Here is a 17,977-nt window from a genome sequence, read left to right as displayed (position 1 = left end):
CGGCACACCTTAGATTAAATATGCACAATTCCCATGCAAAATGGGCCAGAAAAAGGCAGGACCAGCGTTGCTGTCTAATCCCATGTACTGGAGTTGTTTCAGCCAGGGTTAACAGGCTCATCAGTCAGCACAGACTGCTTAGCACAGGACATCAAGGCCATTTGCAGATTTAAGTGTTTGTGATTGCTTCCCTTTCCAGATCCCATCCCCCCCCCTCTCCCCCACACGTTCCCTGTGCTGGTTAGGGAGCATATGAGCCTGCAATGAGACACACACAGGCATGCATATATATCAACCATCTAATAGCATAGGTATAGCTGTGGTGTGGCCTTTCACATGAACATAAGGCTGCTTATCAAGTCTACAAAACAAAATAAACCAATCACAATTCCACCGTGACACATGCTTGTATCACCAAAAGACAATTGTGTCTGTGAGACGTTAGATAGATGGACGACTGACAGACAGACAGACAGGAAACAGCAGGGAGTTGGCAACATAGAGAATCAAAACACATCTTCCACCTTCTATTAGAAAATGTATCCTTCGATTTTTAAATGCAAAACACACATGTAAGTCTATGTTTCCTGTCTGCTGCACCCACTGTGTCCATCCACACTATAGCTTCATCCTTATTCATTTCCCTTTCACAGCCAGAGTTGACTTCTATCACCAACCCACTGCTGTCATGTTCCTCAAGTATATGAGTGTGTGTGTGTGTGTGTGTGTGTGTGTTTGTGTGTGTGTGTATATTGTGCACTCAGCTATTAGCACAGACACACACACACACACACACACACAACACAGTTTGCGAGAAAAGGGGTTGGCGGGTAGAAAAAAGTTGCAGCTAGGTACTGTAGATGAGGAGGATAGAGAAAAAGAGAACAAGTGTAAAAATAAACAAGGCAGCAAAGGAAAGAAAGAGTGATGGCAGAAGATAGAGATGGAGAAAGGCAGTGATTATATCACACTACATACAGTATGGTTCAGTGGAGCATATCTGCACAGGGACAGGCGGTCCATTAAAAAGCACAGACATCCTTATCCTGCTTGTCTTTCTGCTTTCTCTTACATCCATGTATACATGGAGCGAAAACTATCTAAATAAACCTGAAAGCAATCTCCCATCTCAACTTTGCCTTAGAATAACTATGATGACAATGAATTTTATACAGAAGATATCATTTATTTATTTTTATTTTTACTCTGGCTGAAACTATAGGTTATTGATCTCATTTAAATTGGACGTATTGTTGTGTTTCCCAAAATAATGCCTTCTCTATATATGCTAATTAGGTTTTAGGCTAGATTTTTTTTAACATACATAATATGGCAGTTATTATTCCAAATATTCTGTCCATATAAAATAACTACCGGACATATGTTTCAAATAGCCATAGATCATGTGACAACTGAGATGACACCACGCTAGGCTCCATTTCTGGTACAACAATGTACACCCTGTTCTCCAAGCTTCCAGTCCTGGCACCACAGCTGAGTCAACCAGCTGACCGCAGCTAACATTGTAGTTGACAGCAGTTAGCTGTTACCATTACTTTAGCAAGTACCTAGTAAAGCTAGGTTTATGGTCGCCATGGTGTTCCTGCTGCAAGGTTTGCAAGGCAGAAATTGACATCATCCCGATTTCTTTTGTGGCGCCTGGTTGTGCATCTTTTGAAACCCAGCATGCACTGTGTTTTCCATTTCGACATGGTCAGCTGGGAAAACCAAGCAGGTTTGCCTATTCAAACATGTATGGGTTGTCATGTACAGACCAAATGGCCTTAAATTTGTGGGTAGAGAAAGTCATCACACTGGGAAATGAAGAGGCATTTTGTTGGTGTGGAAAAACATGAGATCACTTTGTCAAAGCTTACAAATATTGTAATGGATAGAGTGTAACATCGAGAGGCAGACAATAACTTAGAGTTAAGTGACAGTAACGTTAATAATAAGTTTATGAATGCAATGTTTGGCGGTATGTCTGTGTTGTACAATGGATGTGTTTACTACGGTCACTAGGCAGCCTGCAAAAAAATTTGAAAGATGGATATGACAAAAAATGTCATTCTTTTTACTCTGTTATGGTCCGTCTAAACTAATAATTTCCTGCTGAATTGTAGTACTTCTCGCATACCTCATATAGAATATAATTTAAGGATTGTAAAATTTCTCTCAATGTGCGACTTTGACCAGCACTAACACTTAACTGTGTTCTATTAATTTTAACAGCAACACTAATGCCAATTAGTTCCATAAAAATTACTTAAAATAAAAGCAGCAGACTTTTAAAGTTGAAGTGTGCTTGTGTCTTTTTTTATTAGACTTTGTATGAAAAGGCCTTGATTTACAGTAGGCCTTAATGTTGCATTCAGGCCTAAATAAAGAAATGTACTGAATTCTACTTAAGGGAGACGTTGTGAATATTTTTAACGATAAATTGTAAACACCATATTTATTTATTATTTTCAAACAATAGATAGACACATAAGTATTCTATTAAGTTAAAATATGGTCCTAAAATGACCAACACGGGTTCAACTGGTTTATCCATAAATAATAAAGTCTAATGTCATTCTTTCTCTCAAGTCACACCAAAACATGACTGCTAATCATTTAATTAAGACTGTCCATTTAATATCCTTGTTGTATGCGCTCGGCCCTCAGTGTCACTCTGTATGCAGGCCTCGCAGTGCAAAATGCCACCGTACTGGAAGCAAATTGTTGGGTTAATTGATAAATCTGAGGTCCTGAGTAGGAATGAGTGTGGCAGGGGAGATGTTTTATGGCTGTGCAAATGAAGGGGCTGCAGAGTTTTACACATGCCGTAAAATGGTTATGGAGAATTAGCGTTCTTTCTTTCTCACCGCAGTAACCTGGACAGTAATGAAGCAGAGACGGAGAGATGGATGGGCGTGATAATGTAGGAAATACATATACAGACGGACACACATAAAAGGTGGACACATATCAGTTCACACATTTGCAGCTCCTTTCCCCACCTAATCCCTTTGTCTCTACTTGTGACCTATTTCAGTTTAGGTATTAATTGCCAATGAACACTGTTCCCATTAAAAATATCCCTCAGACATCAGTTGTATGCATCATGGTAATACATTATGGCTGAGGCCATTAAGAGTGAGCCAGTACGTGTCTGTATGTGTAGACACACTTTCTCTGTCCCCACTGCTTTGGAACCACAATACAATGATAATAATAAAGCCACACCGGAGGCGGAGAGTGTGTTTTGTGGCGAGAGGAGGTAATAAGGATGATGCTGTTGCAACATTAAGATGTATGTGTGGGTAGAAAATTGGCAACCATCTGTTTTTACGCATCTATTCATGTGCATGCATGGTATTGTATATGTCGACTGTATGTGCAAGTGTTCAGGATAGCAGGGATGCCTGTGAAAATGTGTGTTCTGTTGAGCACCCGTGTGTGTTAATTCTGATCAGACGCTAGCTTGGGAAGTTGTGATGGGTGTCAGTCTAATGTGAGGGGAATGAAAGGCTTGAAGCGCAGACAGACACAGACGTGACCACTCACTGTAGTGTACTTGATTAGCACGTAGCCTCCTAATTAGCTATCCTCTTTGGTTACAGGCAGTACTGCTGGTGACATGGCTAATAAAAACTACAGAATTAGCATGGACGAAGAAGGTTTTCCCAAATCTGCATTTGAAATTAGTCATTGCTAGTGCATTTAGCTGGTGCAGAAGCTAAAAACACTTACAATGAATATTACTGTGCTGACTGCATTAAGGCTTCCAACTTTAAGAGGTTTAGTCACTCCCTCACAAAACCTAGCCTTTCCTCATAACAAACAATTCACAAAGTGATTCACATTCTTGCTTTCTTTGAGTGACACGTGAGCATCTTAATCCAGCACTTTCTTTTTAGCAATTGATTTAGTACGATTTAAAACAAGTTTTGTGTTAGATTCGCATTCCACCCTGGTCTAAAGAAGGGTTGAGAAGTCCGGTTAGATGATGCATGTTGACCTATGTAGGTCAACATGGCTATTAGACAAAAACAGTTAAGTCTAAGCTACAAGTATCAAGGAGAGCTCTAGATGTCAGTCTGTCGTTGAAATATGGTGCTTTAAGAAAACCTGGGAAGTCAAGGCAGGGGTACATAGGAGATGGAGAATGAGTAACCATAACACAGCCCCCTTGGCCTAGGCTGGGGATCATTAAGTTCCTGGAGAGGTGGGGACTGGCATCTATGTGATTATGTGTGTATGTGTGTGTTCTGAAATGCTGGGCCATATTTGCATTGATAGATTTCCTTACTGTGACACAGATGGCTAAGGTAAATAAAGGTCCAGGAGTCATCGGCTATTTGTAGGGCTTGGATTGGATTGGGGACGCTGTGCACATTATGCCAAGAGCCGGGATAGTCAGGCCAGAGTGCTGTGGTCTGGAACCAGGAAAGAACTGGGCTATGTTAATGATGAGGCTTCAGGCTGTGCAGAGGGCTGAAGCAAGGCTTAGGGTGATGATTACAAGCAGGGCTAGGTAATGTGGCAGAGGCTGGATGAGAGGGCCGGGGCTAGTGTTTGAAAATAATTAGGAGCATGGCTGGATAACATAGCTAGATAATTTGGCTGTGGGGAAGCTGACTGGGCACGGTATGAAGATGATGAGTACCAGGGTTGAGCTGTCCACTCCATTGGCCCTCTGAGCTGTGACAAGAAGCTCTGCTGGCTGCTGCTGTAGCTGGGGGTGATGCCAACGATAGGACTAATGCACTAATTACCACAAAGCGAGAGAAGAAAAAGAGAGAGTAAATAGAGGTAGAGAGGGATACAGAAAGATGGAGCGTCAGACTGAGAGACGAAAGGGGTAACTGATGAGCACTGAGTGACAGCAGAATGACATGACTGGGCTGAGAGCAGGCACCGCTATCTTCATCATCTTCTTCAACAACACCCTAAACAGCAGCAGAAGTATTATCACAGAGAAAATGGAGGCCAAGTTTAGCCAGCATGTAAAAATGTGTGTCTGGATGTAATATTTATTCATGTGTATGGCTGTCTGCATGCATGCATGTATTTGTGTGTGCATGTGCTAGTGTGTACGTGTTACATATTGTTTAAGCTAGTGGCTAGTAGGAAGCTGTTGCAGCCATATTGCAGCATCCATCAGAGAGACAAAGGGCGTTTCTCAATACCAAGTAAGCAAAGAACGGACTTGTGTTCTTGGGGAGACCGTACTTGCTGGCTGTACCTGGAAGACTGTACTCGCAAGTTCAGAAGCACACAAAACACTGTTGACAGTTTTGAGACGAAGCGTTCTTCCTGTTATTGCGCAACACCCCCAGCATAGAGGGTGCTGCCACTTTATAGTTAGCTTTGATGTGTGTATTCATAATAAAGCATGGACGATCACCTTTAACACCTCGTTGTTTTGTTACGTTTTCATCTAAAGTGCTATTAAGTATCACGGGCCAATAACTGTGTAAATAACGACACAACGGCGAGAAGAAAACCTTGTAACATATTTTGGGATTCTCTTTTAATTGAAATCAGAAAAGAAACGTTAAAATAGGTATCAAAGTTATAGATGGACTGGGTAACGTAAGCCACTGCCGTCGGTATACTTTACGGAGAAGCAGAAAAGGAGCAGAGCCAGGATGAGGAGGATAGAGGAGGAGGGGATATATCCTATTTAACAGCGGTAAAAATAGTTTTAAATATCTTACAATTGTGGACCTGGCTTTCCTCTTCCATTGTTTCTGCTGCAGTGGTCTGTCTAAATGTGGGGCCAGAGGGGTCTGTGAGCTGACTGACTGACCGGCTCGCAAGAGTCATCATCAGTCGGCAAGCTCGCCCGCCGGGGGCTGTGGAGCTTTCCAACTCCGAAGGCTTTTTTAATTCACCATCAATTTTTGTTGAACTGCCTATATTCAAAATCTACACAGCTGATTTCTCGCCTTAAAACATCCCAAAAATGAATTTATTGATTTACTAATTGACATAAATTGTGAAAATCTGTGTACCGGAAACCATACGCGCTTTACACACGAATTGAATGCTGGGATACCGGCCCGGCCAAGTTCACACAAGTCACCATCCGATGTATCCTCGGTAAAATGGGCGTGTCGAGATCACATCCGGGGACTTTAAGTGTTCTTGGCCAAATGCTAACTTGTGTATTGGGTCAGTACTTTGGCCACCAAACATGACGTTACACAAGAACACAAGAACACAAGTCCATAGAAGAACACATATTGAGAAACGCCCAAAGAGAGTTAGATTATAGTCAATAGCTATTTATACACCACATCTAACACAATTTACTGATATTGTGTTGCACCTTTGACCACTATTGTTGATGTAGAGGAGTGTTTTGATAAGAAAATCCCAAGATTGTTTGAATCTCAGGCACTACCAACAAGCACATGCCCACCAAAAGCATCTAGGGATGGCATGATGACATAAACTTGTATGTCAAAATGTAAACTGGTATATATAATTCTGTAATTTCCTAATATAATCATCATACAGTCTAGCTATGATATTTCACAAACCATACAATTTATTTTTTGTTGTTTGGTTTGTTGCAAATAAAGTTCAATGACAGCTGATGCTTTGACTTGCGGCTTGCAGTGCGTTTCAAGCAAAGGTCTGCATGTAGAGTCTCAAATTTAAATTGTGAGATAAATTATCCCTGATGCCTTTAATTGTATAGTAATGGCAACAGTGAAAACCCTCTTTTACCACACATGCTCAAACACAAAAACCCTAGAAGCTTTCCATCAATACTGTATTTTACAAACATAGCATAGATGCACCAAGCAAAACCTCACTCCCTCGGCCCCTGTTGTCAGCTGCAGGAGACCCCATTCACCCGCCCACTCACTCCCCATACTTATTTATCTCCACTTCCTGGGGCCATGTTAGTTCATTCCCCTGTCGCTTCTCCCTCCTTCTTTCCTCTCTCTCTCTCTCTCTCTCTCTCTCTCTCCCCCCTTATTTCACTCCTTGTTTCCGGGCAATTGGGTCTGGGTGCTGGTGGTGGGGGGTAAGAGGTTGGGGTGGAGCTGCTGGGAACTTTGTGTGTGTGTGTGTGTGTATGTGTGTGTGTGTGTGTGTGTGTGTGTGTGTGTGTGTGTGAGGGAAAGTGAGCTAATAAAGGACGGTGATCCATGAAAGGCCTTGAGCAAAGACACAGTCAATTACCTAATGCCTGGACCAGACCGCAGGGCCCACGCACACACATTCTCTCTCTCACATACTTACTCACACTCACACTCACACACACACACACACACACAACCATGCATACACCTAATTTACGTATACATGGAGAGGGGGCAGAGGAGGGCATAACTGGGAACCGTGTGAATGTGTGTAGGTGGTTGTGCATATGCGTGTGATGGAGAGTGGCGATTTATTAAATTGCTGTCACTTTTGACAAATTTGTGCAACTCAAGTTGAAAGGGTTAGGCTGCACAGCGTCTCTGTTTTTCCTCTGTTCTCTTAGAGGAGAATAATACCTTTGAGACCAAAACCCAGGCAACCCCAGGATAATCCTGTGACTGCCATCAGTCTGAACTGGTTGACAAGTCTCGTCGGACCTGGCTTCATGTCCTAGCTCTAGACTTGGGTTTATTGCAAAAACCTCTCTAAATTAAGTTAAACACAAAAGCTATGTTAGGCAGGAAGATAAACATATAGAGATGTAGATACATCAGAGAGATACATAGTCTTGCGTAATATATGTTTAAGTCATGTTTGGTGAACAACGACGACCATGTTCGGCAGCAGTCTAAAATAAGTGGGTCATGTGCACGTTCACCACATCTTCATTATCCTGTGTAATACGCATGGCTTTAAGTGTTTTCCACCTTGATGGAATCTCAGTATGTGTGTGTGTGTGTGTGTGTGTGTGTGTGTGTGTGTGTGTGTGTGTGTGTGTGTGTGTGTGTGTGTGTGTGTGGCTGCATGCACAAGTGTTTGTATTGAGTCCAGGAAAGTTGGGTAAATAGTAGCTATACCAGAAAACTAAATGTTAATAATAATAATAATAATACCACTACTTCATTATAATTGTGTTTGTAGTTTTTAACCTACCTCCTCTTGTAGTGAGTGTGTTGTCTACTATCTAAAGCTCTTGGCGTAGGCTGGCTGAGTAAAGGAATTGCTGCTGTGACTCGGATGGTGGAGCATACTTCCTGTTCATCTGGTTAGTGAAGAGAAACAACAACAAAAAAGTTATATTTCATAAAGTTTGCAGTTCAGCTCAGGTTAGTCTTTAGTAAAATATCAAACAGTGATTAGGTTAAGCATGAATCCATAATGCAGAAAATGTAGACAAAAAACAACCCAACACCAGTAAAAAGACACGGGGAAAAACTCAAATATACAAGTTCCTTTAAGGCGTGTCTGTTTTGTTATTTGATTGCAGTTGGAAAAAGAAGAAGCTTGGAGTGGCAAGAAAATTGGATGATCTTTTATACTGTAGCCAGGGGAATTATTGTGCGAGACAAATCAAACAGAGGGTTAATAACAGTACTTCACAAACGCACACGCACGCACACACAATTCCTAATTACAACTAATACATGCCTTGAAATAAATCACGGTGAGACTTTTTATAATAAACCCGGTCAGAAGCAGGCTTAAAATAATCTTCTGGCACACACCCATTAGTTTTCATAATAAGGATGTGTCCATTTGTTACTTAATGTTGCATGAATTTGCTTGTGACTGTGTTGAGTGCATACAATATACATACTGTATGTTTTCACAAGCATGTATGGTTATATGAAAGAAAAAAAGACATAATTAAAAAAAACTGTTACTAAACACTTGGTTTATGTCTGTCTGATTGCATGTGAGAATGCTGCTGTTTCATGTATTATGCATCTGCATAGGGTTCTCACAATTTTGCCAGTGGGGGGTCTTATATACTTGTGTTGAAGCTGACTCTGGGCCTCCTCCAGGTATGTGTAAGAGGTCTGTAGACGTAACGTCAGGTCAGGACAAAGCATGCGCTGCTCCCACACTTCCCCTGGCTTTCGGTACAGACCCTGGAATAATCACAACCACCAACACACACTTAAGAATCAGATAACAATCACAATCTTTTTGTTTCAGACAACCGCCTGTTTCTTCCTCTGATCCCTTTCCCACAGGTAGTGGTGGCTTATAGCTAAAACCAGAAGCCAATCCCCTTCATCTCTCCTCCTGTGACACAGAGACCAGGACAGAAGCAGAGAGGGGGAGGAAAAAAAGAGAGTGAAGAAAATTACAGTATATCAGGTGACAGAAAGAGAAGACTAGGAGACCAAGCATGCCAGAGTAAAATTAAGGGACACAGGGATGGGTAGAAGCATGCTAAAGAGTGAAAAATATGGTGAAAACACAGAAAAACATAATACACACTAGACAGCTAGACATCTACTACATAATTTAGTCAAGGGGCTGAGAAACACAGTTTTTTCCACATGTCATTCTTTCCTTTCATTTATTGTGTCTTCATCATCACAGCATTAAAGCTTAAGAAAAAACACATTGACAAATAAGAAAAGATCATTTTACTGTGACAGACATCTGTCCCATCATTGTCTTTAATTTCTTCTTTTTGCTTGGAATGGAGTTGCATGAAATATATATCCTGTTATCTCTCTCACAACTGCCACACTTATTTTGGGACTAAACCTATATGTACATATACAAATAAGATATGTATATATATATACATATCTTATTTGTATATATACATATACTTATGTGTATATATACATACACACACAAAATTAGTATGTTGTTAGTAAGTATGTTAGAAAAGTACAAGGAGAAAATGCGTAGTTTGTAGTGATAAAAAGCAGGAATGATGTTTTCACTATTCATAGTGGTTTTAGTGTGAAATGCAACAATTCTACATACAAGGACATTTTTCAGTTAAACATACTGAACAAATATTAAAACGTGTATGTGTCTGGATAATAAGAACAACTAAATGCAACCTTTAAATAGTCATTGCTATGTAAATTGTATATGCTCTTTTGTGATAGTGATGTGTAAACGTTGGGCTGTGCAGATTAACTTAAATGTTGTTGCTTTGTTTGAGGTGACCTTCAGTTGTTGTTTGCTGTTTAAAAAGGAGGGAGGATGACAGAGGAGAGAAAGAGGGAGGGACGGGGACCCTGTCCTTGCTCCTATCGCCACGGGATCAGTGGCCTGGTCTGACCACTTCCACAGCCAGCACCTCAACCTTATCCATCACCACTAGATATTTATCACACCAGGGAGGAAGGGTGTGTGGGGTGTAGGGGTAAGTGCAAAAAAAAGAAAGGGGAACTTCCTGCACACTCAAAACAGAAAAACACAGGGAGGCAGCAACAGGGAAAGACAGAGACATCTATAAATATAGACGGATAATGTATTCTTATCCATGTCAGCACCAAGAAACTTTCCTGACACCATTAATGAACTTACGCTAACTACAGTCAACTGGAGACATGCCTGAGTGAGAGAGTGAGTGATAGAGTGAGTGAGTGTCTTATAAAATGACACAGATCCACACCTTACTTCTGCTCCCCTATGTTACATTACTTGAAACTAATTATATGGAAAGCGCTTTTCCATAAAGAGCTACAGAGTGTAATTAACACAAATGGTGAAATGGCTCCTTAACAAATAATCAACATGCACACACATATGCATGCATGCATGCACACAATCACATTCGTTCATAGACACATGTACAACACAGACACAAAAGCCGAGCTGGACTATGCTAAGACAAATTCTAAGGCAAATTCTGAAGAAATACAACTTCAATGGGATGTCCATGTTACTGTGCTCCTGAATGTGTAACAAATCATGTTTTTATATCACTTGATAACCTGACAGTATGCTGTGATCTTGTGAGTTTTTTTCAAACATGACTGTGGCCAAAAGTTAATATGCAGCTTTAATATTGTAGCATGAAGGTCCCTAAAGATACAAAATGACCATAAAGTAGATATCCAAATATATCCTTATATGCCTGACACAGTGACAGCACATATTCATACTGGTTGGACATTGAATGGATGAGGAAAACAAATGAGAGCTGCGTGTGGGACTCATTGGTACACAAACATTTGATACACACAGTCACACAGTAGTACTCACTGAAACACAGACACTAAACGGCTCTGTGCAGTAGCCCCCAAGAGAGCTGTCTGCCATGTTTTAATGATGTCATTCTTCTTTAAAAGGAGTTTTAAAGGATCTCAGCTTTCATCAAGAGCCATATCCAACGGGACAAGAAGGGGATGTTGGTGGTCTTTAATAATTAGTATGACACTTTGTAAAATTATGACTCTCTTTCACCTCTTGTGCATGTTATATTGCTTTTCTTTTTCTCATTCTTCCCCCTTATAGCCTTTGTCTCTTTAGTATTCTCTTTTACATTATTGCGCTCTGTTTCTCTGCCCCCACATGTTCCTGTCTGTCATGATCCTAGCTTATACCATCTCACCTGCTGTTTCTTGCTGGAAATGGGGGGTAGTATGGGCTTGGAGGAGCAGCAGGTTCCAGAGGTTTTAATCCATGGGGATCCAAGAGTCCCAGGGAAACTGGGGGCTGTTGGGCCAAGCATGCCCATGAGACAAGCCCTGCCCCTGGGGTCCAGCCTGGTGGGGGCCTGGTACTTGACCTGCCTCAGCAGTATTTCCATCTCATGGGGGGCTGGCCTAAATGGAGAGTTAAAGACCCCTGGACACTGAAAAAAAGAGAAAGAGAAAGAGAGAGAGAGAGAGAGAGAGAGAGAGAGAGAGAGAGCAATTTGAACATCAGATAGATTTCTGACTGGCTAAGAGGATATTAGTCTTACTCAATGCTCTTTTTTTCTTTGTCCTATCCTGCCAAGACACTATAATGTATTAAAATCTATTTACATTTTGGGGAAATTAAAAAGCCGTTTGTTTATCAGGGGGACCATCAAATAATAGAATGGCCACCTCCTGGGACAGCTTGAAATGAAATCAACAACTGTTAGTAATTTAAACTATTATGGGCAATATTCTGAGGTAACTTAAAGCATAAGTTTTGTTGACAACTTTTTCATACTGTTTTTCATCACAGTGTTGCCTTTTAATGCCCTTCGTATTATCCATATTAACCTAAACTTTGTGAAATTCATCATTCTGTGTCCCAGCTGACAACAGTTGTTGATCTTCACTGCCTCAAATGTATACACCATTCATTGGCTCTTGGCCAACCAAATGGTTTTGCCAGGCTAAATATTTGGCTAGAGAAGTTGTGTGTGCATTTCACACAGATATATAGATAACAACAAATTACTACAGGGACAACCAAGCTGCATATGTGACAAATGTGGCATTGTACAATACTTGAATCTAGTTGTTGACTAGAACACACCCGCAAATACACACATACAAAAATTTGCCTCTCCTGTTCTGAAGTGGGGTAGAGGTTTGCCACAGACGGCCTCAGTAATAATTATTCAAATCACAGTGATCCTTTTGCCTGTGTGTTAATTACCAGACCAAAGCTTTGGGTTGGAGGACTCTGTAATCTACTCTATATGCTAATAGCACCGCTTGCTATTTAGGCCACTCTAAAAGACTGGGACAATGGAGAGAGAGAGAGGAGAAAGGGCATACTCTGGAAATTGCTCCAACTACATAGACCCAAACCTCACTCTTTTTAAAATAACATAATAATAGACTAGTTAATTAGTAAATGTTTCATTAGTGTATGATGAATACTTTTGATTGTAAATGTCAAGTGTTTCAGAATGAGTAGAAATTAATTTAACTCCACTGACCCTAATTTCTTTATGGGTTGTAGACATAACTTGATAACAGCAGATTTTTAACTTATGGGTCTCTTTCGTGGTGCAGTTTTTTGTGCCAGCACAAAGTTGAGAGTTGAGCTAATGCATTATTAACATTTAGTCAAAAGGGGTAGGCCACCTCTTACAACAAGACAAATATTCATGATCAACACATTCCACGTGCTGATCCTCTTACGAATGTATTACTGCACTACTACAGCAGGACTGCACTTGTTCCTTTGCATTCACACTCTCTTTTAAGAGCTTCAACTAAAAGGTCCTGACCCTTTTAATATAACACACTAATATCACAACGACAAAATGGCAAACAAAAAAACATTTGACCATGACCATTGAACATTTTGGAAAGTGTTGACGGAAAACATTGTACCCTCAAAGTTGTTCCTACAATTGACCATTCAGCAACATCTTATGAAGTGGCACACAAAAAGCTCATTGTCAGGTATTTCATGACATTTCTTAAGTGTTCAGTATCAGTCTATAAAATGCATTAGGGATGAGTGTACACAGCTTACTCACACAAGAAGGGACAGAAGGCTGGGGACACACAAACACACACACACACACACACACACACACACACACTCAAACACAAACGTAATTCTCTCCACTCCTAAAGACACACACAAATACGCACATGCAAGCCCAAAAGTACCAACCTAGCTACGTGAAGAGCAATGATGTTGACCCCAGGAACACACCATCTCTGTCTCTGTCATGGGGACTTGGGGCCTTTTGGTAAGCTGTGTGTGTGAGTATATGTGTGTATGTGTGTGTGGGCTGGGGTCCGAGAAGTGAGGAAGGATGAACTGTGTGGGAGAGCCATCTATTCACTGCTGACAAGGTCAGAGCTACGAAGGGAAAGAATCCCCTGCCATATGCAGAGAAAGAGAGCAAGAGATATATAGAGAGAAAAAGATGGACAGAGGACAAGACATTTTCTCTTCCTTTCTTTACTTTTTTGTATTCATAATAAAATACAGTTATTTATTAAATGATTGATAAAAACAAAGAACACATGGGTATACAGCCCATCCAAAGCATTTGGAGAGCCAACAATAATCTGACAATTTGCAAACTCTACATTGCAAATTATTTAGTTATTACCAAGATAAAAAACAACAACTTGGATTTAGAAGTGTTTATTGATTTATCTTGTATTAAAAGTGAATTTATTTTAAATGTTCAACTTTACACTATAATCTTAAATCAAGCAAGTTTAAAAAGCAAAATGTTCTTGCTGCATGGACAGATAATTTCACTTGTTTTGAGTACCTTTCCTCAGATTTTATGTTTTTATCTTGTTTTAGACATCCCTTTTTGCAGTGTACTGCACTCCATTTTACACCAACTTCATAATAAAATGTTTGTAAGTGAGTAATAGTTGTGTGTTAACGTTTTAAGTGAATATGTGATACCTGCAGGAAGTAAGTAGTAAGCCAGATGACGACGATGCCGGTCGCACATGCATGAAGGAGAGAGAGATAGTGGCAGAGAGAAAGTGAGAGAGTGAGAGAAGTAGTGGTGCTGAATCAACAGTGACCAGTGTGCTTTGTCTTCATTATGATCCCAGTGGGGAGTTACAGAGAAGTGTGGATGTAACGCGCACAAACACGCGCGCACACACACACACACACGCACACACACGCACACACACACACACACACCTTTGCCAGGGGAAGCACTAAAATACTCCACTCAGCACATCAGAAGAGCCATGAGGACACATCCTTACTTACTCACACACACACATCAAGGCCACACAGCCTGTCTGTGTTAAGGGAAGAAGTAAAGAAGGAGGCTCTTCCTTTTTCGTCTCTGCAGCCTGTTTCGGAAGGAGCTCCCTATCTGTAACTCTTACCCCATTGCCTATGTGAGTCTCTGGTTGTTGAGCTGTGCATGTGGATATTTGGGTATGGCTATGAGTGTGCTTCTTAGAAAAAAGTTTCTAGTGAGTTGCTGATGTTGCCTGTATATTCTCTTTGACATACTTTTTAGACACCCACATAACCCCACATTTGCTTTAAGTGTAAATAGGTTAACAGCTTTTTTTCCTGATTTGGCTTCACATTCATGCCTGAAATCTTAGTTAAGGTGTTTTTTTAACTACATTATTACAATACCAAAATTAATTCTAATTACAATATAATTTCTACCCTTATTTGAATTTTTACTAAATAATTACTTATTATAATTATAATTTATTGCATAACAACCTATTGTAGATACACGGTAAGTCTAACCTTTAACTACAACTAAGTCAAGCATTAATTGGATATTTTCAAACGTTTCTGTCTCAGAGATACTGTACATGCATGACTATAGAGTGTAGGTGTTTTATCAACCTTTCATGTGATACAAATAAAACTATCTAACCCTATTCCTTTGCTATTTCCCACGTTAAATCTAAGGTTTAAACTTTATTTTATGAAGTCAGATATATATTCAGGGTGTAAATATTGTGTAGAGTTACATTTGGAGACACAGATCTTTATTTAAAAGCAATGATAAAGGATTAACCTAAACTTTAATAATTCCCTGCCAATTTCAAGGCAAGAGGATTTTGAATTATAACTTTCAAGTGACGTTAAAGAACTAGTTTTTACAAAATGTATATGAAATTATGTAGACACATTTCAATCAGACGCATGGCGTCATCTGCACCACTCACTTTAAAGGATCGTTAGCTGAACCAGTTTCACTAACCACTCCTTCACAAAACAGACCACATTCATTGAACTGCCATCACTACTGCTTTTAATGTAGCCTAGCCAGCTTTGCTAAATGGAAAGCGGAAAACATGAAAACAGTAACTGCGCTGTCAAGCAAACATTTTCTTGTTGCTCCTGTGCTATTGACAAGTATTTCAATTATGTAATATGTATACATTTGGCGTAAAATGGCTAGATCTAATATTAACTTTGGGTATCGGCAAGAATATATGAAATTACTTTACTGTCACTGACATTTGCCCACCACTTCCACCTGCCGTTAAATGGTGTGCCGGTGGAACTACAATGACCAGCACATTAGTAACACATGTTGCCGTAGTGAGCGGCCAGGGCCACCAGGTGATCAGCTTATTCCTCACAGTACCACAGTAGCATACCATCAGCCAATTTTCGATCTCGGTGTCACTCGAAAATGTGTCCCTTTCTATGCAAATGAGCCTCTTTTAAGTTTAAATTATTGTTCACATATCTCAGTATTTCATTATAGAACAAGAATACCACATTTCACTTGGACTGTACTTAAGTGTTTGTAACAACAATAAATCTGAAATTTGCTTTAAAATCCTTTTTGTATCTGTGCATGCAGTTTAATAATTTACTTGAAAAATAAAAAGTTGAAACAAAAAAAATGTATACCTGAAAATCCAGGGCTGCAATAATAATTACAAAAAACATCAACATGTATAGTAGAATAACTTATAATGTACAGTACTGGGGGTTCTAGTTCTCCCTCTCTTCTGCATCTGGTCACAAGTTGTCATCATCTTAAGTCTTATCTTTCAGCTAAAATCAGCAATGTATGGAACGTTTTTTTTACGATTTGAAAACCGTGTGTTAGCATTTGAACAATGTGCTGCAGATAGACAGTGTATTGCAGGTGGTGGAGTAGAATGAGAAATTAGTTCATTGATTTTGGCAAATGTGGTTATTGAATGTTTTTTGTGTGAAAGAATTACAAATAAGGTTTTAATGGAGAATATTTCTGACTGAACCATTGTTTTGTAGCTGCGGTTAAGAAGGAATCACAATATATCAGCCTCTGGTCAAATATTAGTCTGAACATGGATTTGTGCTACTGTAGACCAACCTGCTTGGTGCTGAGGAGGTGGTGTAACCGGTGTGCTTGGTAGACCTTGGCTGTCTGTTCTTTTACCATCTCCACACAGTCTCTCTCTCTCTTCTGTAGTTCCTCAAGTTCTGCCAGCTCCATCCTACAGGGCACACACAGCATTTACAAATATTTTTGCATTTCAAATTCTACACTTACATTTCCAATCCAATCCACTTTTTTTACAGCACAATTTTAACAAACACAAGGTTTCCAAAGGGCTGTCCAAAACAATAATGCAGAATAAATATATAACACAGTAAAAACACAATAAAAATATGAGGTACCAAATCTAAAGATAAAAGCAATACAATAAAAATAAATAGAATTATTTTTTAAACAATTTACATGACAGGGCTAGCAGTCAAATAATATACAGTGAGGAAAATAAGTATTTGAACATCCTGCTATTTTGCAAGTTCTCCCCCTTAGAAATCATGGAGGGGTCTGAAATTGTCATCGTAGGTGCATGTCCACTGTGAGAGACATAATTTTAAAAAAAGATCCAGAAATCACAGTGTATGATTTTTTAACTATTGTATGATACAGCTGCAAATAAGTATTTGAACACCTGTCTATTAGCTGGAACTCTGACCCTCAAAGACCTGTTAGTCTGCTTTCAAAATGTCCACCACCACTCCATTTATTATCCTAAATTAGATGCACCTGTTTGAGGTCGTTAGCTGCATAAAGACAACTGTCCACCCCATGCAATCAGTAAGAATCCAACTACTAAAATGGTCAAGACCGAAGAGCTGTCAAAAGACACTAAAGACACAATTGTACACCTCCACAAGGCCGGAAAGGGCTACGGGGAAATTGCCAAGCAGCTTGGTGAAAAAAGGTCCACTGTTGGAGCAATCATTAGAAAATGGAAGAAGCTAAACATGACTGTAAATTTCCCTCGGACTGGGGCTCCATGCAAGATCTCACCTCGTGGGGTCTCAATGATGAAGGTAAGAAATCAGCCCAGAACAACACGGGAGGAGCTGGTCAATGACCTGAAAAGGGCTCGGACCACTACTGTTGGTAATCCACTAAGACGTCATGGTTTGAAATCATTAATGGCACGGAAGGTTCCCCTGCTTAAACCAGCACATGTCAAGGCCCGTCTTAAGTTTGCCAATGACCATATGGATAATCCAGAGGAGTCATGGGAGTAAGTCATTTGGTCAGATGAGACCAAAATAGAACTTTTGGTTATAATTTCACTTACCGTGTTTAGAGGAAGAAGAATGATTAGTACCATCCCGAGAACACCATCCCTACTGTGAAGCATGGGGGTGGTAGCATCATGCTTTGGAGGTGTTTTTCTGC

The 17,977-nt window shown here is 40.0% G+C and overlaps 1 protein-coding gene across 10 annotated transcripts in view; it reads right to left on the bottom strand.

The window, feature by feature from the left end:
• spata17 (spermatogenesis associated 17) overlaps positions 1 to 17,977 on the bottom strand; it is a 39,382-nt gene that overhangs the window by 7,550 nt on the left and 13,855 nt on the right. For 3 of the 10 annotated variants that reach the window (XM_034878492.1, XM_034878501.1, XM_034878510.1), the window contains exons 6-9: positions 16,640 to 16,763; positions 11,480 to 11,722; positions 8,892 to 9,038; positions 8,080 to 8,188 (exon numbers count right to left, since the gene is read on the bottom strand). In XM_034878492.1, coding sequence (XP_034734383.1) covers positions 8,111 to 8,188; positions 8,892 to 9,038; positions 11,480 to 11,722; positions 16,640 to 16,763 — 592 coding nt within the window. In that variant the 3' untranslated portion in view covers positions 8,080 to 8,110. Of the gene's footprint in view, positions 1 to 8,079; positions 8,189 to 8,891; positions 9,039 to 9,168; positions 9,196 to 11,479; positions 11,723 to 16,639; positions 16,764 to 17,977 lie in introns of those variants that run through there. The other 7 variants (XM_034878537.1, XM_034878544.1, XM_034878552.1 and 4 more) reach the window with 4 other exon arrangements.

The sequence above is a fragment of the Etheostoma cragini genome, chromosome 1, assembly GCF_013103735.1.
Source record: "Etheostoma cragini isolate CJK2018 chromosome 1, CSU_Ecrag_1.0, whole genome shotgun sequence".
NCBI lineage: Eukaryota > Metazoa > Chordata > Actinopteri > Perciformes > Percidae > Etheostoma > Etheostoma cragini.
This window is presented reverse-complemented; position numbering and strand designations above follow the sequence as displayed.